Consider the following 27,525-nt stretch of genomic DNA (forward strand, 5'->3'; position numbering starts at 1 on the left):
GTTTGGCACAGTGGAGAGAGCACAGATTGCTTTTTGCTCCAGCCTCCTTGGTCTGAGTGAAAGGTTTGTGCTCTGACACTGGACCCTGGATACTCTCCTCGGGCCTTCTGGGGATTGAGGAGATTAGTGACCTTGCTCCTCTGAGGAGCTACAGCTGCAGGAGGCTGACAAACTGACAACATATCACACTGCAGATCTCTTCGGACATCTCGAGGGAAGTCCACCTGTCCCCCAACCTGATGTGTTGCAACACACGGGCGTTTCTGTCGATGGTGGAAAGGAGTAAACATGCTTGAAACTGTCAGTCAGGATCAAAGTCACATCAAACGAGCATTTCAAATCTCCTTAAAAACGTGTGACCGTGTTACCAGATGCCTGATCAGGGTCGGTGAGGTGACCCGTGTGTGACAGGGGGTTAATGGGCTGCGCCATTATCCTCTCCCTCAGCAAAAACTTGTTATCCTTAAAGATGACCCTCTCGCTACACCTGATGACCCATGACACAGGCCTGTTTGGGCCTAATTAAGAAGGAAGAAGACAACTTTCAAACTGACCTGCTGCCCACTGGGTGAATGTGGCCCCTTCAAGGCCCCGTTAAAACCTCAGTTTGTAAATTACTAAATTTCAGATGAAGCTCAACATGTTTAGAGGATGAAGAACATGATAGAAATGTGACTGGACTAGACCAATTGAATCACCACACTCTGTGGTCTTCGCTCTGTCATTAGATAAACAGTTTCTAGAAAGTTTCTGCTCCCAGCCAAGAAATAGTTCAGCACAAAACCATTCATTAAACCACATGTCATTGTTTTTAAACTTTGTAAACTGTACAAATTAAATAAATATCATTTAATGTCTGAATTTGTGAACTGGTAGCTGTTTCCCCCTGTTTCCAGTCTTTATGCTAAACTAAGCCAGCTCCCAAAATATCAGGCTAGTAGCAAATGTAAATCAGGACGTGCAAATCATGAGGCCATCACGGAAAAGCCAATACAGTTTGCCTTCTGTTTATTGATCCCTGAGGAGTAAATAGGTCACTGCAGTGACAGAGATAAATACTAGGGGAATACGGACAAGTGCAGAACAAGTGGATTCAAGTCTCCAGCACGAGCTGCTCACATTGTAATGGTACTCATACATCATTAGACATGAAAAATGTGTTTAAACACGCAGACACTCTTTGTAAACTATCTTGATGTTATTGTATTGTTTTTCATTCTTAACTAGAGAATGTACTTTCTCCGCATGTCCAGAAATATGCACAGATCATGTGCATAAAGACAGGTAATAAATGCACATGATGTATAGAGATGGATAGATGCCCAGAGTTCATGGTGAATTTAAGGAAACAAGTTCTTAAAAAGTATTTTCAGCTACTACTATCTCCAACTTGTTTCCATATGTGAAGGTTAAACCTTCTGAGGCCTGGTCTCACTTAAAAGGAAGCGCTTCCCTGACCACCTGGGCAACATACCAGACAGTCCTTATAGTGACTCACTTAAGCATTCAACGCCCAGCTGGAGAACACCTGGCAAGATCTGGACTTCCACTTAAAATACCAGCCACATGGTATTATATGTTAACAGTGTGTGTGTTCTTGATATAACAGCTGAGCCAATAGATCAAACAGACACTGTCCTGATCTTCCCTATCTCAATTAAAATCTGTCTAACCATTTCTCATTACAGTCTGTTTCAGAAGTGTAGTTAAAATTTACCTGTCACATTAATCAGGAAAATAACACCACGTAGAAATCAGAGCTGTCGTAAATCTGTTCAATGAAAGGGGAGTGAGGACGGATACAATAAATTTACTGATCCTTTGAGGATCCCAGTGGCATGTGTCCCATAAATAATGCCTCCTGATATTACATCACTCCATTTATTAATCTAATCACAGTAAGTTAAGCTCTTCCTTTCTCTCAGTATTGCACAGGTGAAAGAGCTTGAACAGCTTGAGTACAAACAGTAGCTTCTTTGATCCACAATGTCTGAAATTTGACCACATTATCTGGTTTGAGTTGTGTTTCTGAGCACCTGATGAATATTTACTTTCTTTTCACTCCTTTTTTGGTCTCTACCCACTCCTGAGGGAAATATATGACTCTTTGCTAAACATTAAATACTCTATGCTGCTGTTTTTGTGCTGAGCAGGAAGCATAGAGCAGGTTTCTGAGCTTTTTACTGCCTGCTGTGGCCAAAAATGACGCTATGGGGGCAAAGAGAGATGTTGCAGATTCAGGTGGTAATTCTCTGTAATCTTCATCACTGTAAGTGATACATATTGTTTTCAGAAAATAGCCACATACAGTATGAGCTTAGCAAGCTCTGTGGCGTCTAAGCTTGGATGGCTATGCGACATGACTCCAGTTATCAGTAGCACCACTGGGCACATTGCAGAGGTTAATTCACACTACTCTAATTATATAGTGATTTACACAGGATGCTGCAATGGTGCACATTAAACTTTATAACCCTTGGTTCTGTGCTACCCTGTGATATCTCAAAATCACCATCTCAAACATCTAATAATCACTGCAGTCATTTACTAGCTCAGGTTTTCTTCCTGTTCCTGATGAGGTAGTTTCTCAGATGGCAACACTTTAAATGTAATTTCCAGACGCAGCTTTTCCTGTGACTCAGCCCCTCGTACATCTCTCCTCAGTGACATTTCATCTCAAGTTCAGGTTCCTCAGAAAATCACTGTGTAAGTTGATGTGATAGATTTCCAAAACACTATCCCTCCAAGTGACCCCCTTTCCCCTTCCCACCCCCACCCAGCAGACACTTTGTGGTCCTTTGCAGTGGATAAGGAGACCTCTGTTTTACAGGTCATGTAACAGAGGTCAAGGTCTGCTCCTCAAATGAGGCAACAAGTACAGTTTCAAGGCTTAGGCTTCATCACAATCTGATCCAGCGGTAATAGATTCTCTATCATGGCAGCCACTCCTGGTAATACAAGTTCGTCAAACCAGTGCTAGCAGAGTTGTAAATATGTTTATAGAAGTCATGGATTTTGACCCTAAAGGAATGTTCTTAGAGTGAAACGGAGTACCACGAAGTAAAGATCTACAAAATACCACAAATTGTGTGTGTGTGTGATGTGTGTATTATGTTGTGAGACCCTGTGAGATGCTGTAGGACACAGAGAGATGAAAGAGCTGCAGGCCTGTTCCCGGGCATGTGGCCAGGACAGTCTGCTTTGAAACAAGCTGATGAAACTAAACTTCTCCATAGGCCCATTTCGCCAGGACGTCTTTGATAGATCTTTATGTCCTACAAAAATGGACTCGAATATGTGATCAAATGCCTGAGAACAAGATAAACAGGGACACATGACATCTAGCAGTCGCCCAGAAGGAATGCACAATGTTAAAAGGTCTTGTTGAAGCCGTATTACAGTTCACGTCTATAAATAAGTTCCCTGAGTACAGTATGTTTTATTCGGTCGGTGAGGTTTACAGATTGTGTGCCAACATGTTCAGATTTGCAAACCTGTGAGTCTGCAAACTGCTTCGGTCCTTTCAGGTCTATTGCTAATACCAGGGCAGGAATGTGTGTTTTTAACTGTGTGCTTAACTCCCTCAATACCTGCCAAAGCAAATCATATTCACGGGGCCTACATTTAATTGCTTTCATCTTTGTACATGTGTTGAGTGTTTGGATAAGAACAGCTGTGTGTGTTTTGCGATCTTGATTTTATAGAGTTAGAAAGCCATTAGTAAGACGCTTAAGATATTATTTAAGTGAGAAGAATAATTGATTTGCCGATTGATGGCCCTCCTCTGTGTCAGATCAATCAATTTGCTTTGATTAGATTCAATTTTTAGCCATTCCTTAACCAACTATTGGTTGGTCCACTGCTGTGGTCCAGACTATTGATTGATATGACATTTCATACAGGCATTCATGATCCCCAGAGGATGAATCCTGCTGACTTTAGTGATGCCCTGATGTTTAGTTTTCAGTGAAATATCTATTTTGTAGAGACATTCAAGGCTCCTACAGGATGAGTTCTAACGATGTTGGTGATCCTCTGACTTTGACAGGTCAAAATTAATTTGTCCTGTATTTTGATTCATGAACAAATGCCTGTAATAGCAACATTTCTGTAAAGCCTCAGCTTTACTTAATTAGCATAAAAGTACTTTGTCAAAGTACAGCCTGACAGAGCTGCTAGCACTGCCGTAGACTCTTGTTTAATCCTAGTTTATGACTGACTAGTCACCTGGTCTCTCCTTTTAGCGCTTTATGTGGACGTAGCTATAAAGAGAGGTGACAGTTTAGGACTCTTTGTCCTGTGTGAGTTCACCAAAAGTGCAACTGAAGGTCATCATCACTGTCAGTTGAAGACATTTGCCCAGTGACTGACATATGACTACCATCTCCTATAATCTATATATAATATATATAATGATCATCATTTGTTCTCCTTTTGAAGTATTAGATTTAATCCTGGGTTCAGGGTTCATATTAACCATGTGGTGTGAAATGGTAACCGGCTGGTTGTCTGAACAGTGAACCTGACCGGGGTCAGAGGTGGAGCTGAACAACCGCTCCTGTCCTCACATGAATGACCCGAGGGAAGGGCAACAAAGGGATAAAAAGGGGAGGACAAGGGGAGTGGGAAAGCAGCATGACAGACAGACAGAGCATTATTCTTGTGAAAATGCTCAGTCCTCACTGCACTTTCACTTTTCATCAAGTGTTTTGGCTGCACACGAGTTGAAGGAATGCACCGTGGGGCAGCCTGCAGCTCATCCTGACAGCACACCGTTCCCCTCAGCATCGTATCCCCACCCCTCCCTGTGTCAAACCCACGTCCCGACATGTCCACCTTAGTCCAAAATCAATATGCATCCTGAGCATCATCTGGGGAGGATATCTTCCCTCTCAAAGGAAGGAAATCATTGTTCTTTTTCATTAAATAGATGCCTGTTGCCTTACTTAGCTTTTACACAAACCCTATCTGATGTTTTGTCTAGAGGGCCTCCGGACGTGAGACTGAAAACAGACCTTTTTAGAGATGTGTTGACAAGCTGCATCGGCTAATGTCAAGTCTAATACATCTGCACAGCTCCTATGAAGTCAAAGACAAGGGGTTTGGCTCCTGATCACCTCACAGAGGTTATGGAGATTAATGGCTTTGCAGGTCATGTGCGGGCATGACAGAGTTTGCTCCCCTCTGTCCACCTCTGTCTTTTACAGCTTTGTGGCTGCAGGGTGCAGTGGGAGAGAAAATACATGAGCTTAACTTAGTTCACTTCAAGGCATGCTGACATAAGATAGAAAAAAACCCACCCATGGGCTCAAACAGTCCTCTCCCTCTGTTGATTAATCATCTGCACACATGCTACAACGTTTTAAAAAATGTTGCTTTTCCACAAACTGTTTCCTCTCTGCACCTTGTGATAAAACAAACATGCTGGCCTCCAAATTAGATAGCAAGGCTGTAAGACCAGCTATTACCGACCTTAACACAGACTTATCTCCCTGCTAGAGTGAAAATTTAACACACAGTCAGGCGTTTACTGTAAACTCTTTCCATGAATACAAATGGGCAGCAAAAACAAACATCTCCTTGGGGCTCCTAATGAGCCAAAACCATATACACTACTCTCATTTTAGCTTTACGACATGGCATCTTGAACTGAGAGTGGATGGCAGACTTTCAGACATGTTATTTTTGTTACTGTTTTCAACAATTCCCACTGCTTACACATCATAGCTGACCATGATTTAGATTTCTAATTATGTAGTTTTAGCTGAGTGACAGTCAGTGACAGTCAGTATTTGAAGGGCTACAATCTTTAAAAGTAAAGACATTCTGCAGAAAGACGATGATGTTTATGATTTTAGAAGACAGCTAAAGGAAACAGTTAAAGGAACGGTTATATTTGGGGAAACAGAGTTAAATGAGAGGATTGATAGCACTCTCCTGTGTGCATGGTTAGCCTGTTAGTTTAGCTTAGCATAAAGACTTGAAGTGTAAAAACAACACGTTGCTATTTTACAACTGGTTGCGACCAAAAAGTTGCCTGCCAATCCTCATAAGACCACAAGGTGTCATGTTTACACTTTGTTTTTTGTATAGATTAAACAAATAATATTTAATAGTTAATTAGTGATCTTTAGAAGCGCTTGTAGGCCGCTTTATTACTTTTGGACAGAGCCATGCTAGCTGTTTCCCTCTGTTTACAGGCTTTATGCTAAGCTAAGCTAACTGTAGTCACTGTACAGACATGAGAGCAGTATTGATCTTAATCGTCAAACTCTTGGCATTAAAACAATTTTCCTAAAGATTTGCTTTTTAAAACACTAAACTTCACATGATCTAGTCAGGCTTTCCTTATTGCTCAAAGCTAAGGCTAACCTAACATAAATAAGCCCATGTTCGCATACGTATATATGAACAAATCTAAATACCAACACCCCATTTTTTTCCCTCCCTCACACACCCAACGATACACACTCCATAAATAAACAGTGAGCAAGAAAAATAAATTTGCTCATAAAAGCCAGATGTTGCCATTGGATACAAGATTAGACTTGGCTTCTTGCCTCCCATGAGAGAGAAAGATAACACTCCCATGGTAAATGAACTTATGTATTGGGTGTGCAGACCAGTGGAACAGTAGCAGCCAGTGCTGGAAAGGTGAACACGACTCAGCCCTGAAGGCGTTCCACTGTGTAAGCCCTGAATCACATCTTTAAACCGAGGGTGATAAAAGGGCCAAATCCCAAATTTTGAAGGAAATCCCTTTCCACCAGCTCAACAATTTACAATCAGGCTTTTCTTATAAAATCTCAGAGCCACTCTCCAACATGGTGCTGCACACAGCCAGTGCACTGTCTGTTGGTCTTTCAGCCTCTAATGTACTACTGTAGGGCAGAACAACTGACAAATTATGCCCAATTTATAATTAAGACCTCCACAAACTCAAAGGATAATCCCTTCTAGCAGCCTTTAAGTGAGACACGTGCTCCCAGTATAACAAAACCCTCCCATCCGCATACTGTTTTCATAATGGACCACTTGAAGAAACACTCAAAGACTGTTTGCTCAGTCAGTGAGAGGTCTTCACTGTGTTGACTATTATTTTACTCTCTACAGGGTGGGCTGTTTCACTGGAGGTATCAAATGATCACCTATTCTGTTTTCCCTTGAGTAGATGTCGTGGTCAAAGCATCAATGAGCCACTGTGGAAGTGCAGGACTCTGACACGCAACCAAAAAGGGAAGCTGTCAATCATCTACAAAGTTTAAACCACCTCAATAATACTCTGTCCTCTGTCAGCTACAAAATTTAAAGCACATCATATCCATATGGTAATCAGTTTCTGGTGTAATTACAGGTTATATTAAAAGAAATTACCCACAAGAATGCTAATGTGAGGTGATTAGCTCGTTATACCCCCTGCAGGCACATCTTTTACACTCAGACATGAAAGTTGAAAGGTGGGAAATAACATGACTAAATGGTCCTCCAGCTAGCCCATCATAAAGACCATTTGTTTACTGTGCAGGATGCTCTCAGTGAAGAGTAAACAGAAAAAAAGGTGATGACTAAACCCTAACCCCTAACACTCTCCATTCCTGTCTGGCATCGGGAAAGAAGCTCTTCAGTCATGACAAGTTAAAAAACACACACTCCAGCCAACATTTCTCCCCTGGGGGGAAGAGAGTAGTCCTAGGTGTGGTTGCAGCTCAGGGAGAGAGTGCCTTGCATGAGACTTTAAAAAAAAAAACATTATTATTATTTCTTCTCATGATAACCTCAAGTAGAGGACAAGCTCGACAAACTTTAACTGCGGAAAATGTTTGCATCTGCAGGGTCTGCAAACATCTGCAGGAACAGATGATGCAGCTGCTGGGCCACATAAACCACAGGCAGCACCACCAGCTGACCATAGGAAGGGCCTTTGGGAGAGAGGTGGGATTTAAAATAAAGATCTATGACTGACCACAAGCATTCACCAAGCTTGAGTCAACCACGTCCCTGACAGCTGGTGACCCCTGAGTCTCCAGCCTTATGCGATGGGATCTTGACCGCAATGCGGCAACTTCACTGATCGCCACCTTTTCTCTGCTGCCCCTGCATGTGTGTACACGAGCGCGCCAAGGCTCTTACAAGCGTAGTTATTGCTGCATACCCAGAACTGCAAACTTATTCCAATCTATCATTCAAGCTGACAGGCAACACAGCAGAACATGGCCTTTATTTTCATTAATGGCAATTTACTGCATTCCACACATCTGTAGTTGCAGGCAAAATGTCTTTCAACTTGAAGTCACAGAGAGGACTCAAGGAATGCAAAAACTGAACTGTAGCACCATCTACCTATGAGAGTGAAGCATTTAGAGAAGCTTCAGGAGCCTGAGGTATTTCAAGGTCTGTCCCACGTGTAAATTAGGAGTCTTATGTTTGTGGATGTGTTTTTAAATTTGTAAAAAGATCATTTTCGTGTATGGGTTTAGTGATAAAGGTAGCCATAAAGATGTTGGAGAGAGAGAGATCCCTGCACTTTATCAGGGTAGTTTAAGTTGGTATTCTGATTTGCACATGAATTAACTCTGAATTTTCTTTCCTTTTTCTTTTCTGTGTGTCTTCCAAGTCAAGTCAGATTTTATTTCTATAGCGCCAATTCACAACAGAAGTTATCTCGAGGCACTGTACATATAGAATATATATATTCCATACAAAAAAAGAGATAAGCTCTTATCTGTGTAAAAGCACTACTCTGATGATTCTGCAGTTAGTATAGTATTTTAAAGAAAAGGCCTCTGTTATCAAGGAAAAAATGAAGCTGCAGTCACTTTAATAAATGTATTTATTGATGCATGAGGAAAGTGGGAGGTCATTACACTTCTGCTCAATCAAATACTTTTCAACTAAACATCATAAGACACTATGAAAAAAAAATCCTACTGTCAAATACAAGTGAAGTATTTGTATCTACAAACAGTAAGTGCAAATGGACAAACGTTCTTATAATACAAAAGCACCATACGGTGAATCTTCTCCCAATTATTATCACTCTTGCACATGTACAAGTACAGAGAGCACTTGGTGATCAATACCATCAACATGTCATTACATCAGGAAACTAATGGAGGCGTAAAATGATCTAATTCAGTGAGGTTAAGTCAGGATTTGTAGAAACTTGCTGCCCTCGTGAAGCAAGAGAAAGATCGTTTAGAAATTTGCACGACATTCTTGAGAATAAATAGCACAATTTCAAGTAGCGAGTGTTTTAGGAGTATAATGATACAGTAAAGAAATTCATGAGGATCTTAATGGCAAAGCCTTTCCATAAAACAGGAAATTTACCCATAATGCTTCCAAATGTCATAATATTTATACATTATACCCGTAAGGCTTTACCAAACCCAAGAGGTTTGTTGCAGGTTTTACAGTTCATTAATAGTAATGACATTTTGTATTTGTAGAGTAACAGGAGAATCAACTGCTATTTTATTGTCAGTAGCTTTTTTGTTGTGTGAGAATGAATTATCAAATTCAAAAAGCTGTTGTGTCACCAAAATCTTTGTTCCATTTGGTATACATATCGAGAGTGGCTGGGCTAACACTGGGCTTGATGCGCTTCAGGGAATCCTCAAAGTCTTTCATCTTGATGTTACGCATCTGTGAATGCACACAAGAGCGTTACTCTACAGATAAATATGATTACGTAACAGTAAATGTGTATAAATGTGATATTTGAAGTACCTCATTAGCAGCCATACAGCGGACTTGCTCTGGTCCCAACTCTGTGTAAGAGAGATTTCCCATTAAAATAAAGCATCCAGCCTGTCATGGAGGCTGGATCTGCTGAAGTATGAGTATGTGATCAATACAGTAATGTGACATACCTCTAATCGGCCCAAGTGCAGCATCTTTGGCTAATGATGTCAGATCGCTTCCTGAATATCCCGCAGTCTTTCTGTTAAGTTATACATCCAGAATTTAGTGCAGAGTAACAACAAGAAATGACTTTGTTAACATTTTGTTGTGTAAATATCAAACTCACTTCGCAAGAGTGGACAGCTCATTTTTGCTCAGTGGATTCCCGTGCTTTCCCAAAAGATTTTTCAGCAGCGTGACTCTTGTCTGGAGGAGCGACAGTAACACAATATAACTTAATGAACTGAAAAAAGTGAAAAGCTCACATTTGAAACCTAACAAAAGAGAGTCAGTGTGTGAACTGAGGTGAATTTTCCACAGTAAATACCTGCTCATCTGGCAGTGCCACATAAACCCTCTTAGCAAAGCGCCTGTAGATAAACACAAGAGAAAACTAGTGGTGACCTTGTCCAAATAAACACCCCAGTAAAGAATGTATTATTTTACTGTGGATGCAGGATTACATAATCTACCTTAATACTGCTTCATCAAGCTCCTGAGGCCTATTTGTTGCTCCCATTACAAGCACCCTATCATCCCCTCCTGACTGCACCTAAAACCAAGAGGTACTGCTATGAAAATAATACCAGTGCTCTTTGAGACAACAATGACTTGCATGCTTAGAGGATAGTTCATGATCAAATTTCAGAGGCTGCTCTTACCCCATCAAACTCGATGAGGAACTCGGTTTTTAATCGACGAGAGGCTTCGTGTTCCCCCTCCCTCCTTTCACAAAGCAAGCTATCCACTTCATCTGAGTGTCAAATAAAAACAACCAGAGGTTTATTTATGAGCTGAAATCTGGATGATACAAATTGCTATTTGGGGCACATCTACTCTATAAACAGTAATACAAGTACAAGAGTAATACAAACCGATAAAGATGACAGAGGGCTGTAATTCTCTGGCAACCGCAAAAAGTGCTCGTACAAGCTTCTCACCTTCTCCCACCTGTGATGGAGGTGACAGGAAAGGTTAAAAAACACACAGAGCTACTCTAGGAAAAAAGAGCACTGTGAATGTTTTCTTACATATTTAGAGGTCAAACTGGCAGCGCTGATGTTGAAGAATTTGGCATCGGACTCAGCTGCGACTGCTTTGGCCTTGTAAGAGGAAGTGCAGGCCGTGATTTAATTAATATCAACACAGCACGACTATCAGCAGCTATATGCAAATGATAAAGCAAAGTCTGGTCTGGATGAAACAGTTTGTTGTAACTTACCAGCATGGTTTTTCCATTTCCAGGTGGGCCAAATAAAAGCAAACCACGTGCTGGAGCTCTCAGGCCAGTAAAGAGCTAAATGGCAAAATGTGAGAAGGTATTATGAAAATGTGAAAAAGCATAAACATGCAAGAACAAGATGTTTATCAGTGATTACCTCCGGTCTTAACGCAGGGAGGATGACAATCTCTTGGAGTGCTTGCTTGGCCAGATTCTGTCCAGCAATGTCTTCAAAGCGTATAGACGCTCCACTGCAATGAACAGAGCAAACTATTTTAACTGCAGTGAGTTTCAGTAACAGAAAGATTAATGAGAGCTGCACAGCGTTGGGTTTTTTGATACCTGTCAACAATTTCATTCAGAATCAAATTTGCCAATTTGCTATCCACATTCTTGAAGTTCTTCATATCCCTCTTCGGCGGCGGCGGCCTCGTCGCTGCAGGTTTCCCATTCTGAGCTCTTCCCGGCCGTGGCGTCACCTTTAGCAGAAACAAAAACATCCCGACAGAATTACACACTTCATCAGGAGCAGACATCTTGAAATAACAAATGACTGAACAACTAAATAAAAAGAAACTAAACCTTTGGTTCAGTGAATCTGGCCGAGGGTCTGACAGCACTGGAGGGTCTGGTGTTAGTGGACGCCGCAGGCTGGCTTTTAGGTACAGGCTTTGGTTGTGGGGGGACATGGTTTAAGGTCTTCTTAGGATCACTCCTCCTTTTAGACGCCAGCGTTGCCTCTGTGAAACAAGAACAGTATTGATCTTGTGCAGCCCTCTTCAGCTTGTGAACAGAGTCTGGACTTCAGGATGTCAGAGCAACCAAGATGCCTCTTACCTAAAAGGGCAAGCCTGTCTTTTGCCATGGTGAGGTTGTTGACCATTTTATCTTGAAGTCTCTTTGCTCGGTCATACTGCTCTCCCGCTAACAAAACACGGAGTGTTAGGCTAATGCATGTCAACACTGCACACCATATACATCTGGATGTTTGTTTGCATGTTACCTTGTCCCGTTATCTCCACGGCAATACCCCTCTCAAGCTCAGCAATACCTTTCTTGTACCACTGCACAGCCTCCTCCTTCTCACCTGTCATCACAGAGAGGAGGTGTCCATTACAAGCTGTCACACACCACAACACACCAGCTAACGACTCATAAACTCAAACAAACAAACCTGAATCATCTTCGTCGATCCTCAGGGCCTTCGATATATACTCAAACGCCTGCTTGTGGTAGTTTTTAATAACTTCACCGCTGTCTTTGCCTTTACTCGCGATTGTTTTGGCCGACATTACTCTCGCGTTACTGTCTTCGTAACTGGTTCTCAGAGTTAGCCACTTATAAAAGAGGAAACGGTCGAGTTTACCTTTTAAATCGCATTTATAAACGTCTCTATCCGCAGTTTGTGGTTTGTAAAACAGTCTTTTAGTCACATATATAACAGTAGTATTTATTCCACAGCACTACACAAACATCTCCACAGCTGGCTTCCGCTTTCCCGTGTGTACGCTTGATAACAGTCCCCGGCCTCCCCTTCTGCGAACACACATAAAGAGGACACCTTCCGGTTCGATTTTCAGAATAAAAGCACTTTCCCATCCAAGTTGCTAAACTTTCTTGTATTGCAAAAAGATCAGTTTACAAACACATTTATAAACACTAAATGTGCTCATAGATAAAACAGATTTTTCCTTTTCAGTTGTCTTAAAGCACTGAGATGATTGTCCATGTGATCTTTTTTTAATACAGAAAACAAGGGTTTGGTGTTATTTTATTTAAATCTGTGAATACACAATTTAGGCTAAATCATTTTTTCTTATTATTCTTGCGCAATGCCACCGACCACCACTTTATTTCTGAGGGGAGCACAGCGATGACTTCTGGTTGACTTCCTGCTGACGGTCTTGTTTGTGTCACCACACTGTACCCGCTCACCTGACGGGCAGAGCAACTTCATAACCAAACCATCATCTTAGTAACAGACGCGCCTCCTGGATTTTTTCCACAAATCACCTTGCGTTTGTCAACCTAGCAACCAATCAGAATGCCCTGACGTCACTGTGATTTCCGTGTCAGAGACGCCCCTCACCTGGCTCGACAGACAAACCAGTAATCCTCAGATCCTGAGTGTGACAGCTTCTGCGCTTGGTTTTGCTCCTCCGGCTGTTCAGTATTAGCACAATACAAGCATTTTGTAGTTTGTGCCTTTCCAGATTTGCACGATAATTTCGCCAGGCGTTACACCAATTGACTGTTAGCAGCTCTTTCCGGCTAACTTATTAACCGGTAAACAACACAACGGCCAGCTGACGGAGCACTGAGCTGTTAGCCTACTAGCCCAGCTGTCTTTCCAGTCGGACTGCCCTTTGTCTTTACAAGCAAGTGAGCTAGCAGGCGTTGTTTCTTCTCTGGGTCAGCTAACACCGGCTTTTGCAATTTTATTTTTCGCCTGACAAGAGTTAAGCAAACCAAGATAGGCGGCTTGGGAACCAAGATGTCGAACCGAGTGGTGTGCAGAGAAGCAAGTCACGCCGGGAGCTGGTACTCTGCTTCGGGTAACTGTCAACAGAGCACCGTTCGCGTTAGCAAACTGTATGCTAGCTGGCTGTTGTTGTTTTTTCTCATGGCTGTGTGTTGAATTGATTTTGTTGTTTTTTCGTTTTGTATAACCATCATTATCTCTAAATGAAAAACTGTCGAATCCGTGTCTTGCCACAACAGACGGTGATAGCTAACGTTAGAGCTGTAACGCTAATCCATCTGATGAAAAGTCGGCTAGCTAACATTTAGCTTGTATTGACTGCCTCATCTCTTGTTATCCCATTTGATGCATGGTTGGTTTGAGCTTATTCAGCATTTCCTCCTCGGGTGGTCGATTGAAATGTTTCTAAACAAACGGAACATTTGCTGCTCAGCATTTTTTGACAAGTAGTGAAACCTGTCAACTCAACAACAGCTAACTTGGCTAATATTGCAGAACTTCCTGGCCTACCTGCTGTCTGGCTAGATATTTCTCGACACAGCCTGCCTACAACTGTTTTAACTGAAGCTGCTGGTGTTGCCGTGGTCTTGTTGGTGTTTGACCCCAAGTTATTTGTAGAAATACTCCCTGCCATGGAACAAAGGACTGCGTAGGGCAGGGCAGAAAATTGAAGGTTCATGTTGCACCCCTTCCCCCATTTTACTAGCTAGCCGCTAGTTTTTTCTGTTAAACCCCACAAGCCTGCCTTTTTATCCCTTTAAAACGTATCTTACTGCATTGTTAGTAATAACCGTTTTCGACAGAACATATACAGTGGTGAAACACTACAGAAATGTTTACATAAACAATAGCATGTCCATATGCTCATCTCAAGGCTGAGCTAACGTTAATCTCTCCTGATCCCGATGTCCTTGTTGTTTTTTTGTTTTTTTTACGAAACTAATTATATCGGGTGTTTGTTTTTTCTGCAGATTTAGTTATATAAATCATCGAGCTACATTTGATTTATGTTGACATAACGTTATCAGCTATGGACACAGGTAAAGAGTAGCACTGGTAGTTTGTGCAGTAAAACTGTGCTCTGTCTTCATGTACAAAAACAGTAAGCACTCTGTGGGGAATTATTACAGTGACATACTGATACCGAAAATAACCTTGATCTTAATGATCTGTGTTTGTGGCTTTCCTGTGTCTTATCAAATCCTATTTGCACTGATCAGACAAATCTGTTTTTGGTGTTATTTGTTTGTGCTGTAGGGAGGAGTAGGGAGAGCAGTACGAGTCGGTTGCTCCTCTTTAATAATCCACTGATGTGAAATGAATTGCATTTTAAAAATTAGCTTTTTTTTTAATTCTACCTATTCAGGATCCCAGCTGAATGCACAACTAGAGGGCTGGCTGTCCCAAGCACAGTCCACGATCAGACCTGCTAGAGCCATCATAGCGCCGTAAGCACATGTTGACAGTTGGAAAAAAAATCTATAATCTGAGCAGGTCAGATGGTATCTGTGATGCCATCTCATCCCGATTTGACATGTTTTTCTTTGCAGGCATGCAGGGTATACCTACTGTGGTGCTTGCGCAGCACATGCCTACAAGCAGGTTGATCCCTCTATTACGTAAGTCATTCAGTTTTCTATCTCTTGTCCTTATTTGAGAAAATGCTTTGTATGACCATTTCTTATCTTGCATTACCTCCCCCACAGAATGAACAGATGTTAGGTTAGATAGTAGAATATAGTTCCGGTGGTGTGCCTTAAAGAAAGTGCCTTAGATAAAGTCCTGTTGCCCTTCAGTCGTAGGGTGTTCATCCTGGGACCTTCACACCATGTGCCCCTCTCCCGCTGTGCCCTGTCACCTGCAGACATCTATAGAACACCTCTCTATGACCTGAGAATCGACCAGAAGGGTATTTACTGTTTTCATTGCATTGTGATTCCTTTTTTTGTGTGTGTTTGTTGCTCAGTCTCACGTGACAAAACATTTTTACTTGTCAGTTATTTAGGTGATTCAAGGCTGATGTGAGGGAGTAATATAACCACAGTTTGGTTTGTAGTTTGCAGTATTTATCAGTCATTTTGGAACATTGCACTTAAAAAAAAGGTGAAAAATACAACTGTAGAGCTATGTTTGACCTTCTCTTTATCTTAACTGTTCTAGTCTAGCCTGAATAGAGCTCTGACATGCAGACCTCAAGCAGTCTTGGGAGATGATACGCTTTTAATCATCCTCCAGGGACCAGACAGTTCCCTGACTCTTAGGATACATGCTTTGCTCAGCTAGGCACTTGTCAGGATTCCCAATTTAAATGAGCTCCAAAAACAACTTAATCAGTAGACATGGCCATAATAACATGCACAAATTAAAGTGAAACTCACCTCTGTTTTACAGTTTATGCTGACCTCTGGAAAACTGGGTTGTTTGAGCGGATGAGTCTGCAGACAGATGAAGATGAGCACAGTATTGAAATGCACTTGCCTTACACTGCTAAAGCCATGGAGAGGTAATGTACATGGGAGTGGCACTCACTGAACCAAAGAATTGATACTGCACACATTCACAGGGAACAGTCTCACAGAATGAAGCTTTTTCTCAACTAGTATTGACCAGACAAGAACACAGTAAAAGCTCTTTTAGCTCTGCTCTTTCTTTTTATTGTCTTTCTATACATACTGTGAACCAGAGTCACACTGGTGCAGGAACACATAGAAAGCATGATGCATAATTGATACAGCCTTCTGTTCGGCTGGCAGGAGTTAAAGGCATTTTCTTGGTTCAGAAAAGCAGGGATCAGGTAGTATGAAGTGAACCGAGTGCCTTTTCTCAACACATACTGTCCATTCAAGTTTAACTAAAACCTGTGGAGAAACAGTCATAATGTAGGTGTATGGCTATATGAAGGCGCAACCCACTATCCAACTGTATTAATGCAGATTTTTATTTCCACCCATGCCCACTTGAGACAGTTTAGACTGCGAGGTTCAGGTTGTTAATTCAACTCATTTCTGATGTTGCAGCCACAAAGACGAGTTTAGCATCGTCCCTGTGCTTGTGGGAGCCCTGAGTGAATCTAAGGAGCAGGAATATGGGAAGCTGCTCAGCAAGTATCTGGCAGACCCCTCCAACCTTTTCATCATCTCATCTGACTTCTGCCACTGGGGTAGGTACTGACAAATAAAGGCTAATTAAATTAACACTCCTTCTGTGATATATTATCCTGTCGATAGAAGTATAGTTTGTCTGTGTCCAGCTTTGCACTGATGTCCCTTTCTTCTCTGAAGGTCAGCGGTTCCGTTACACATACTATGATGAATCTCAAGGGGAGATCTACAGGTCTATCGAGCATCTTGATAAAATGGTAACCACTGAGATATATTTTGTTCAAATGTGAGATCACTTGTGGAACAAAATTTGTAAGAAAAACATTTTCACTATCATCAGCCACATGTACAGCTGTTCTGGTAATGAAATACCTATAAATGAGACATTAATGCTACATTGACACCCATATGTCTTATATGAAAGATGGCATTGGCATTCTAATGTGACTGTGTGTTCAGTATACCTGCTATAATTCATGTTTCAGGAAGTTTAAAAAACAGACGGGCACAGAGAAGATTTTTTTCTTGCTTTCCTCTGGCCAGCTTGTTTTCTTGGACATAGCCCACAGGAAGCACTGCTGTTATAAGACCATTAAAAAGTAATGTAAACATAATTACGTTGAGAAATGTGACATAACAACAGAACAGTTTGAAACATGAAAAGTAATAGTTTTAAAAAAATGTTAAAACATATTGGCATGTCAACGTTTTATAACTTTTGTTCCACTTTTTCTCTGCTTGTGAAGGGGATGGGCATTATAGAGCAGCTGGATCCCATGTCTTTCACCAACTACTTGAAGAAGTACCGCAACACCATCTGTGGGCGTCACCCGATTGGAGTGCTGCTAAATGTAAGTACCACAGAAGAAGAGACTCACACAGTCCATATAGAGTTTGTCATGATAACGGTGGCACGTTTACCTCCTGTCCACAGACAACAGACCACTGTGACCAAATTCTTTTTTTCATACAGTATATTGTGCTCAAATACTGAGGCTAACAGCCTGAATTGTATATATGTAATGCTGCTTATACTGCAGGTCTGCTACATTCAGGACTGTTGCTAAGCTGTGATTGGCAAATCATCGTTTGGGGGTTTCACAGTCAATTAACAGTGAAGAACAGCAAGTTGAGAAATGTATCTCCTGTAATGAGAGTGAGACATTCTGTCCTTGTTTCCTGTGTGTGTGTGTGTGTGTGTGTGTGTAAACACACTTGGCATGCCACATGGTGTGAATCCGTGACCAAATGGATGTTTCTGTTTTGCAGGCTGTGGCTGAGCTGAGGAAGTCTGGTTTAGAAATGAACTTCACTTTCCTGAACTACGCCCAGTCAAGTGAGTGCAGGAACTGGCAGGACAGCTCCGTGAGTTACGCTGCTGGGGCGCTCATCGTTCATTGAGGTCGACTTTCGCAGGGGCCACTGCAGCGCCGTCCTGTCCTTACTATCTATCGCCATAACCTGACCCTGACACCCTCCCTCTCACCCCGCCCCACCTCCCCAGTTATGCCCACTATTTGCAGGAAGGACCTACACACTCGAAAGCCAATACAGTCTTCTTTCTCTGTCTCTCCCTCGGCTCTCCTCCACCTTTCTCTCAGTTTGAAGTGTGTCTCAGAGCTTTTGGTTGATACATTTTGCTTGAAGTGCAGTTTTGAGATTATGTTGGAGCAAATGGTTTGAGGAAATGTGAGGAGTACATATTGATTTGGCTCCGAGTAAGCGTTGGGGAGGGGGAAATCTTATTTGGGTTTTTGCAAGGACTGTAGTTGTCCTCTTAGTCCAGGGGTGTCAAACTCAATTTCATCTCGGGGCCACGTCACCATTGTGGTTGACTTCAAAGGGCCAGTTCTAACTATAAGACTATATTAAATGTATCTACTCTCTCATACCACATAATTTCCTCTGCAATCAATTATTATTAGTTTTAATAATAACTTCACTTTCACCAGTCCAACCAAGCCAGTTATTTACTACACATGGCAGGCACGCCATCGATAATAAGCCCCACCAACTTCAACTTGTATTTTATAATGATCATAGTCTTTGGGTCACATAAAATGAAGTGGCAGGCCTTGAGTTTGACACCTCTGTCTTAGTCCCTTTTTCTTTTCCTGACAAAAGATGATGAGTTGTAATGAAATCTTTACATTTGGACTCTTGGCAATCTGTGCTCATGTAATTTGCCTCAGAAAAGGAATGAAAATAAAACTGCAGATCTTAATGGAGAATACTGAAATGTTGCCAGATGAAAATGAAACGAGTCTTTTGACTGACTGCTTTAAGCTACATGCAACTTAAATTTTGAAAAGTGTCATAGGTAATTACTACTGTCTCATAACATATTGTAGTTGCTAACAAAGGGCTGCAACAAAGTTCACTAACCCCCTACTGTACAAAACCAAAAACATTATTACTCTCATATTAGTTTATTAAATATTATCGTTTACTCATATTATATTCCTTTTATTTCTCCCTTTTTTAGTAGTTTTACTAGATGTGAGTATTTACTCAAGTAGTGTGTAGACTTGATGAAAAGCAGTGCTGTCCATTTAGCTCTAAAGCCAACAACATGGTTTACCCGTTAAATTAGTGCGTGCAACACTGCTCCCAGATTCCAATTATACGCTTGTAGCATTATAGATATGTTCTACTAGGGCCAGACTGCAGCTGTGGGTGCCACCAAAATGTAATCAAAGCTGGATATTGTGTAAATGACTCCAACACTTGACACCTCTAGTCTTTGTTTACACTGCCACCTTGAATCTCTGTAGTTATTGAATTGTCCGTATAGGAGACTTGAGCAAAGATTTCCTTTTTTTTTTTTTGCTAGTCTTGTAGAAAATGTCTTTTGTTACTTATTCAGCAGAGTTTTTGTTTTGGCCTGAACAAAGTAGCAAGGTCATAAAGGCATAGACGGTCTGCTTAAATTGTAGGAAGTGTTACTAAATCTGTTTACTAGTTAATAATTAACATGTCTTTTTGTTAATATGTTTTGATTTAAGAATGCCAAATGTTATTGGGAAGATTTAAAGTCTTCATCCTTATTTCCCAGTTTTGTTACCTCTCAGTCAATGAGAATTCACCTCACTCTTGAGGAAGTAAGTTTTAAGATCAGGGCACAGTCATAATCATTTAGGTTTAAAAATCTGTCCAGGAAAGTGACAGCTGTTGCTCCCTGCTCTATTTTGGATTTATTGGATGTGAACCTGTAAAAAACAACAACATGAATTTATGAAAAGTCAAGCAAAATGGTCACAGTCATTAAGAAAAGAAATGAAAATGAAACGAATCTTTTTCACAGTTAGTAGCTAGCTGTGTAGTCCAGCTGCCTGTAATATTTTCATAGGTTAACAAACTGCACACAAAACCTGGTGATTCATAGTGGCAGTACAGGCTTTCAGTGACAGTACATGACAGTCACATCACTCATCACTGACTGACTTTTGCTGCTGAAGTCAAGTATTCCCATTGAAATGATGCAGTCCTCTAACATTGGTCCCCCTCTCTTGGCACCATAAGCATTAAGCTACGATATCTGGCTGAACCAAGTGAGCACAGACTGAAAGATGAATCCCCAGACTCACTTGACCTCTGACGTTTAAGGGAAACTAGTTAAGCATGACACACTGTGCTATTGTGCCTTTTATCACTGTTGCACATATACATATAAAGCGTATTCTCACTTTTAGTCTTATTTTAGAATGTGTATTTTCAGTTTTTGTTTTTCCACATGTACCCCCCCTTACTCCCCACCCCCCTTTTTTGCCCAGTGCCCGACAATTGTCTCCAGCTCACCCAGCACTCCGGGAGTGTTTGACCTGTCCCTCTCATCTGTTGGTCTAAAATGGCACCAACTGTTATCTCCTTTCTCCAGCAGGGAGTGGTGTTCTGTTTTCTCCACCTCACCTCATTCCTGTAGAGAGAGACAAAGGCTGAACCTCAACACTGTTTTTTGTTTATGGATCTTTGTTTGTCTTTTAGAAATGGTTTTTTGTATTATTATGATTTTTTTTCTTGCTTAGAGAATGGGAACTTACACGTCACAAACCTAAAATATACTACTTAACTACTCCATCAATGGAGTTGTTTTGATCTCAGGTTCCACTGACAAAGCATCCCACAAGGCTCTTCAGATGAGGCCGAGGATTCATGTTACAAAACAAGTAAAATGTACTGAAAAGCATGTCTGCTCTGGTGTCTTGTTCTTCAAGTATTTACAATCACACAGAATGTTGGCCTGGTTTATACATTTTATTTTTAATCACTGGCTTAAATGAACATGTTGTTTACTCCTCCAGAGTTGCAAAAGATTAATAACCACCTCTAATTTAAGCACTGCAACAGATGTAAACTGTGCACTTTTCCACCCAGCATACAAAGTGTGAGGCAGAACTGCAGTGCAGTGCTGCATACTGTATACTACTAATGTCTACATTACTCACTAGTATCCTAGTTAGAATACATGTCTACTGTGTTTATCCAGTGTCCATTTACAGTGGAGATATTGAGAAATGTCACCAGCAGATGGTGCTGGGTGGTTGGAGGAATATTGTGAAATTAACACACAGTTCCTTCATTTCAGGAACTAAAAACTGTCCAGAGACTGTATTTATAGTTGGCAGTTTATTAGGTACACCTAGCTCAAATTAATGCAGTCTGAAACAAAATCCTCTTCTTATGGAGATTATATTGTTCAGTGCTGTTGTGCTGGAGTTTGCGTCCTCTTCTATCAGTGAGGGAAGGCTACATATCAGAAACAAAGTTGAATCAACACCTCTGGAAACACTTTGCTTACTTTATTTCCAGATTTTCTAACAGTTAATTGCTTTTTTTTTTTAAATTCTGCCCACTGACGTCAAATCACTAACAGCATAATTGAGTGTATTATGAAAATATGTGTCCTGCAGCTGACACTTAATTATTGAATATAGTTGCTGGGACAACATGCATGAGGTTTTGCAGCAATAAGGCCACCCAAATGCTGCAGCTGCCTTTAAAGTGACTCCAGACTAGCATCAGTTGGAGGCAGGAGGTTGTATAGTACACGCTGTAGTTGATAAGAAATATCCTAGTTGATGGATTATGTTGGATAAGTGAATGTCAAACACAGCACTGGTTCAGTTTTCATATAATGTATAATCACAGCTCACAAAATACAGAATCCCCCTGATTATTAGAGGAACAGTTGTATATCAGGGAATCTTTTTATCATTCACCTACTGATTATGTAGTATGTGCACACCCAGTTAGCAAACTCTGCATCTGGACTTCACTGTGAAGTTATGGTGAATTTAGTCAGTCCCCCTGCTCAAGTGCTCTCCACCTACTCTTTCATAAAGAGTATGGTTGAGATCACTGCAAATGCTCTGCTGTGTGAACAAGATGGACAGGCAGAGCAGGTATGCAGCGGGGAACTGCAGACCCAGGCAGATTTCTAGCATCTGATGTTATTCTTACTACAATATTCCATTAAATTCTGTTTGCCCCTATTGGACCTTTGGGAAATTCAACAACTTAACATGAGCACTTGCATTCCTAGGTGGAAAGGGTAAACATAACCTCACCTCTAGTGATGTTTGTACCCAGGCTGTGAAATAGGGAGCACTCTCATGTTACTGTAGGCTGACACACCTCTCTCTTTGCTTTGGGAGGAGTCAGAGAGGCTTTTATGATCCATTCAACTTCATCCAGAAGCATAAGATAGCATAAGTATAAGCAAGAAAGATTACTACAGCGCTCACTGACTCTGAGGTGCAGACCTGCAAGATGCGCTGCCATGGGGACTTGGTCAACTGTCTCAGCTGTGGGATCATCCTGATAGGACTCTGGCACTTTGTCCATCACAGGAAGACGCAAACCTCCTACGGGCGCCACATGGTGGTCTCTCCTCCGGCCAGGACAGTCCCAGCCAGACTAGCCTGGTTCCTCCAGGAGATGCCAGCTCTCCTCATCCCCTTACTTTTAACACTTACCCCGCACAAACCCTCCAGTGTGGGGAAGTACCTGCTGCTTGGGACCTTTTGCACGCACTACTTTCTAAGGTAAAAACAGCGACGCGAGCCTGGGATGGTGTGTGTACACCGCTGTTCATTCAAAATATCTGTTACTTGTCACACTGGTTTGATGAGGTTCATTGTTTTTAATCGTATGGATCATCATGGATCTAGCATTCATAACAAGATCAATCAGTGAAACAGGAAACAGACTGAATGTTTTTAAAGTTTAAACTCCTGTTCTTAATGCATGGTTAATAATGATTGCAGCCCATCATTTTGTGTTTCTTGACAAAAAACAAGTTATCATCATCATCTATCACTATCATCTGTTCTCATTATTTTGCCAGCATACCTGCAGCTACTTGAACGAACAGTTTGTATTCAGCTACTTTGTAAGTCAGTGCAGGAACAAAATTACAAACATTTTTGCAGATGGAGACAGTGGAAAAAGGAGCTTTGAAAATGAGATCTCCTGCTGTTATAATCTGAAGGCAAAAACACTGTGAGGAATGCATCAGGGCCTATGAAATGCCTACGAAAAATCCCTCCTCTTTGTTGTAAAACATATTCTCTGCTGTACCAGCTTGGGTAAAGAGAAGTATTACCCTCTTCTTTTTCCACCTACTGTATCTTCTATCTGCTCGTCAATCACAGGACGTTTGTCTACTCCCTGCTGACCAGAGGAAAGCCTTTCCCACTGGGTGTGATGGTGGCAGCAGGTTTCTTCTGCTCCCTGAATGGTTTCCTGCAGGGACACTACCTGCTGCACTGTGCTCAGTTTGATGATGAATGGTCAGCTGACTATCGCTATAAAACTGGTAGGAGCACTGTTTTTTCTTTGCTCATTTGAAGTAATTTTTAGAACATAAAATACATATATATAATCATGAAATGTAATAGTTTTTAAGTCAGTATTTCTTCCAGGTTTAGTACTGTTTTACGTGGGAATGGCCATCAATATACACAGTGACCATATTCTACGTAAACTGAGGAAACCAGGAGAAGTCATTTACAAGATTCCTACAGGTAAGAAACAGAGGTTACAAAATTTACCTCAATTCTGTGCCCGTGGTGACCTGTGGTTTTCTTAATCTCCTGCAGGAGGTCTGTTTGAATATGTGTCTGGTGCCAACTACTTAGGAGAGATCGTGGAGTGGTTTGGTTTTGCCGTGGCCACCTGGTCCCTTCCGGCCCTGTCGTTTGCCTTGTTTAGCCTGAGTTTCATCGGACCAAGAGCCTATTACCATCACAGGTGACTAAGATGTTCCCACAAAGCTGAGCAATCCTGACACAACACGCTTGCCTGTCAAACTACCACTATTATCACATGCCATTTCAAAGTGATGGTTATCTCCCCCTCTCTCTGTTACAGGTTTTACCAAGAGAAATTCAAAGACTATCCCAAGTTACGAAAGGCTTTAATTCCATTCATCTTCTGAGAGAAAAAGCACCCGGTGGACATCTTGTCAGGACAGGCAGTAGTTGAACTGACAGCAGAAGATAAGCAAAGAAATCTGTTCTCCTGTTGGTGTATTTTTAAGCAGAAAATTACAGTCATTTTACTGGAAGAATGTGTTTTGCTTGCAGTCAAACATAGCTATTACTACATAGTATTATACAACACCATTAGAAACCTGCAAACAGACACTGACAGAATAACTTGGTGCACATAGGAAGAGATTTGTGACAAGAAATAACGGTTTATTTTTATCCACAATATGCAAAACTAATGTATATAACAGCATATCTCATTACTCTGATTGTAACTTCAGATATTTATAGTCTATGTTGGCAAAAAAATACAGTGTGGCTGCATCTGTTGCAGCACCTCCTTGTGCTGACCAAAGGCAGCTGCAGCACAAACAGGATATTGTGATGGTTTGATAAATTGCTCCATAGAAGCTTCATTTTTGTAAATCAAACTTGTATACTCTCTCAGATATCATTAAAAAGTCCTTTTAAATTGAATGAATTGAATTAGAAACGTTTTTTGGATAGCCTGTACAGATGAAATTAACAAAAAGGTGACAGATTATTAATAGTAATCTGTATTTTTTTAGTAATATTACTGACAAATTAGTCAATTACTTAACATAGAGGTTAAGCATAAGACTACAGCAATAGGATAAAGGTACCTGAACTGTGCCTCTGAAAAGTGAAAACAGCTTTCTTTCCTCACTTTGACCATAACAAACTAGAATCCAACGCTAGACAAAAAAAACTTTTCTACTAGTTCACATCTTGAATTATATATCTCACATCTAGTGCAAGATTAGCAGTTTCTACAGCCACATGTAATGCATTGAGTTTAGCAGTGAAGGAGTCCAGCACGCGTGGCTGCACAGTAGTGTCTCTAGACAGAGTTGCAGGCGAGAACTCTGTGTATTTAGTGTTGAGATAAGTCCACTTATTACTTGGGCTACTTCCCACCAGTCCACAGCCACAAAAGCCCAAACTATCCTCCATATGTCCTCTTGTGACATCTGCAGGGAGGGTCCAGTGGTGAGCATGAGTCAGATCGATTAAGGAGTTCCCACCATTGTGCTCCAGCGCTGTGGCCACAGACTCCAGAGAGTGGCAGAATCTCTCCACACCAAGACGGTACTCAGTCTGTGAGCACCCTAACGCAGACTCTGTTACTTCATGCAGGCTCTAAGACGAAAATATAACAAGAAAGGTTTTAAAGAGAGTGAAGTGAAAAGATGTGAAATCAATAAATACAGATTGGTTTAAATAGTAAGTATTGGATCTCACCTTGTGTCTGATGTAAGCAGCTAAGTGGGTCTCAGTACACCCACCTCCGAGTAAGGCAGATGGTTCCTTTAGGCTGAGCCTCAACACATTTTCTGCTTTCTGGCACACCACCTTTAACAGACAGACACTAACACATCAGTTCAGCTAATGTTTGTGTGTAAAATCATTTTTTAGGTGTCTCAAAATAACCTTTAAATATCTGATGGCAGGTAGAGGATGGTTTCATCAGAGAACTGAATCTCTCCACCTTGCTTGCGTTAGTACAACACTTAGTGGGAGAGAGATCCATCCGGTGTTATAAACTGAACACTCCTCGCTTCGTCTTACCTTCAGCTCACATAGCATTGTCTCGTTCCTGTGGCAGAGGACCATTGTGCAGACTGCTGACTCCCCAGCAGGGTGTAAATGCAGCATTGTCTTGGATCCAAACTGCCTTACACTGATGTCCCTCACCCTCCCATAGGCTTTGACTGGGAGTGTTGTATGTAACGTGGCCACAGGTTGAGCACCTATTTGTTAAAATAGCCAGATGTGAAACAGGATCTCTCACACAGATATACAGGTATATACTGCCTGGACGGGAGACTATGTTTATGTAACACACATGTGCTTATTCCAGTGCTTCCTTAAGGCTACATATATACGCTGAGAGACATATCTTTAGTTCTGTAATATTACATCTGTTACATTACTTTAACAATATCACTATACATGCAATGTGATGATCTTTACCAGCATTAAAAATAAAGTTTCCATGCCTACCTGTCAGCTGAATAAGTGGCTCCATGAGAGTGATTCCCAGTCTCTCTATCACAATAATGCCTTGACTCCTCAGGTACTGTTGCAGGACTGGGTGGATGACCTTCTGGCATGCAAAGAGCTGCACCTCATCTTTAACTGCCTGCTTGCCGAGCTCCAGGAGCTGATCCAGGATCTGTGAGTCTGTGTCTACACCTGGGTGCACCTCAATTATCCCATCTCCTAGTTCAGAAAGGTCTCCAGCGAGGGATGCACTGAACAACACCACGCGCAGTGGATTTGGATTCTGGTTCTCTGGCTTGTTGAGGCAAAAAGCATCAGTAATGTCCAACAGTAAACCTGGAAACACTGCAGAGTTTAGCACAGACTGGCCCTCAACAGGGACAGTCACTGTTCTGCCCAGTGTGACTGTACCTGGGTTGTCACAAGGAACAGTCAGCAAAAAGGCTTGCACAGCCAACTTGCTGATGTGAAGTGTCTCTTGCTCTGTTAGCACACACGCTGGTTTGCTGGAGATAATACTGCGAGCTAATGTGACCAGGTTCTGGCTGCTGCAAAAGTCCAGTTTCACTTTGCAACCACAGTCCTCCCGTTGGAGGTAACTGGTGCACAGACTCAGCAAGTGCTTATTCAGTCTGATAGACACATTTCCTCCGAGGCCAGATTGCTTTGCTTGCTCAATAAGATCCAAACAAAGAATGGCAGCAAACAAACCACAGTCACTGAAACGAGAAACGTGGTTGAGAATCGAGGTTTTGATCAGATTGACAAGAGGCTGTGAGGACGAAATGGCTGGAAGGAGAACCGAGGAGGTCGAAGTGGTAACAACGTGCCCTCCGATGTTGTTATGAACTTGTTTCAGTCTACCTGTAGGACCAAAACAAGATGACAGAAGCTGCCTCAGCAATCTAAACTTACTACAAATATCAGTGTCGTCCAGTGGCAGATCAGTACATACAGATGGAGATTTCTTGACGAGTCGAGACATCATTTACGCTGCTAAATTTTTCGAAACACTTGTAAAGCAAGTTCACCTTGTCGCTTGTCATATCGTTTAACACCAAGTTAAGTCAAGACAAGTTATAGCGTTATTACTACATATGCTTCCATGTTATGCGCCTTTGCTTGCGAAGACTCGGATAGGGAGACCTACAGCATTGCCTGACCAAAATAACGCAAATGTTTTGCATATAACCGCTATTTAGCGCACTAAATCAAACAAAATTACGCTTATTTTATATAATATTGGCTACATTTTGTCAAATTAATATTTATACACTATTTGACAATGTATACGCCGGCGTT

The 27,525-nt window shown here is 41.4% G+C and overlaps 4 protein-coding genes across 4 annotated transcripts; 2 read left to right on the plus strand and 2 right to left on the minus strand.

The window, feature by feature from the left end:
* Positions 1 to 8,812: 8,812 nt before the first annotated feature.
* Positions 8,813 to 12,655, minus strand: spast (spastin). Its single transcript, XM_018680298.2, has 16 exons — positions 12,300 to 12,655; positions 12,129 to 12,212; positions 11,963 to 12,049; positions 11,708 to 11,865; positions 11,468 to 11,604; positions 11,283 to 11,376; positions 11,126 to 11,200; positions 10,935 to 11,006; positions 10,779 to 10,854; positions 10,566 to 10,657; positions 10,377 to 10,456; positions 10,232 to 10,274; positions 10,031 to 10,110; positions 9,873 to 9,943; positions 9,730 to 9,770; positions 8,813 to 9,645 (listed from the first exon to the last, which is right to left on the minus strand). Exons 1-16 carry the CDS (start codon positions 12,415 to 12,417, stop codon positions 9,520 to 9,522), a joined length of 1,434 nt encoding a protein of 477 aa, XP_018535814.1. The 5' UTR covers positions 12,418 to 12,655; the 3' UTR covers positions 8,813 to 9,519.
* A 541-nt stretch (positions 12,656 to 13,196) lies between these two features.
* Positions 13,197 to 20,894, plus strand: memo1 (mediator of cell motility 1). Its single transcript, XM_018680299.2, has 9 exons — positions 13,197 to 13,680; positions 14,974 to 15,055; positions 15,158 to 15,226; positions 15,404 to 15,516; positions 15,999 to 16,110; positions 16,625 to 16,767; positions 16,889 to 16,965; positions 17,455 to 17,559; positions 17,978 to 20,894. The coding sequence occupies exons 1-9, from the start codon at positions 13,620 to 13,622 to the stop codon at positions 18,107 to 18,109; spliced, it is 894 nt and encodes a 297-aa protein (XP_018535815.1). The 5' UTR covers positions 13,197 to 13,619; the 3' UTR covers positions 18,110 to 20,894.
* Positions 20,895 to 22,194: 1,300 nt separating this feature from the next.
* Positions 22,195 to 24,675, plus strand: srd5a2b (steroid-5-alpha-reductase, alpha polypeptide 2b). The gene is made up of 5 exons (XM_018680302.2): positions 22,195 to 22,752; positions 23,362 to 23,525; positions 23,632 to 23,733; positions 23,809 to 23,959; positions 24,080 to 24,675. Exons 1-5 carry the CDS (start codon positions 22,478 to 22,480, stop codon positions 24,144 to 24,146), a joined length of 759 nt encoding a protein of 252 aa, XP_018535818.1. The 5' UTR covers positions 22,195 to 22,477; the 3' UTR covers positions 24,147 to 24,675.
* mkks (MKKS centrosomal shuttling protein) lies at positions 24,109 to 27,525 on the minus strand. Its single transcript, XM_018680300.2, has 4 exons — positions 26,224 to 27,525; positions 25,789 to 25,970; positions 25,462 to 25,572; positions 24,109 to 25,359 (listed from the first exon to the last, which is right to left on the minus strand). Exons 1-4 carry the CDS (start codon positions 27,209 to 27,211, stop codon positions 24,937 to 24,939), a joined length of 1,704 nt encoding a protein of 567 aa, XP_018535816.1. The 5' UTR covers positions 27,212 to 27,525; the 3' UTR covers positions 24,109 to 24,936.

This window comes from Lates calcarifer, linkage group LG16_LG22, assembly GCF_001640805.2.
Source record: "Lates calcarifer isolate ASB-BC8 linkage group LG16_LG22, TLL_Latcal_v3, whole genome shotgun sequence".
Lineage (NCBI taxonomy): Eukaryota > Metazoa > Chordata > Actinopteri > Centropomidae > Lates > Lates calcarifer.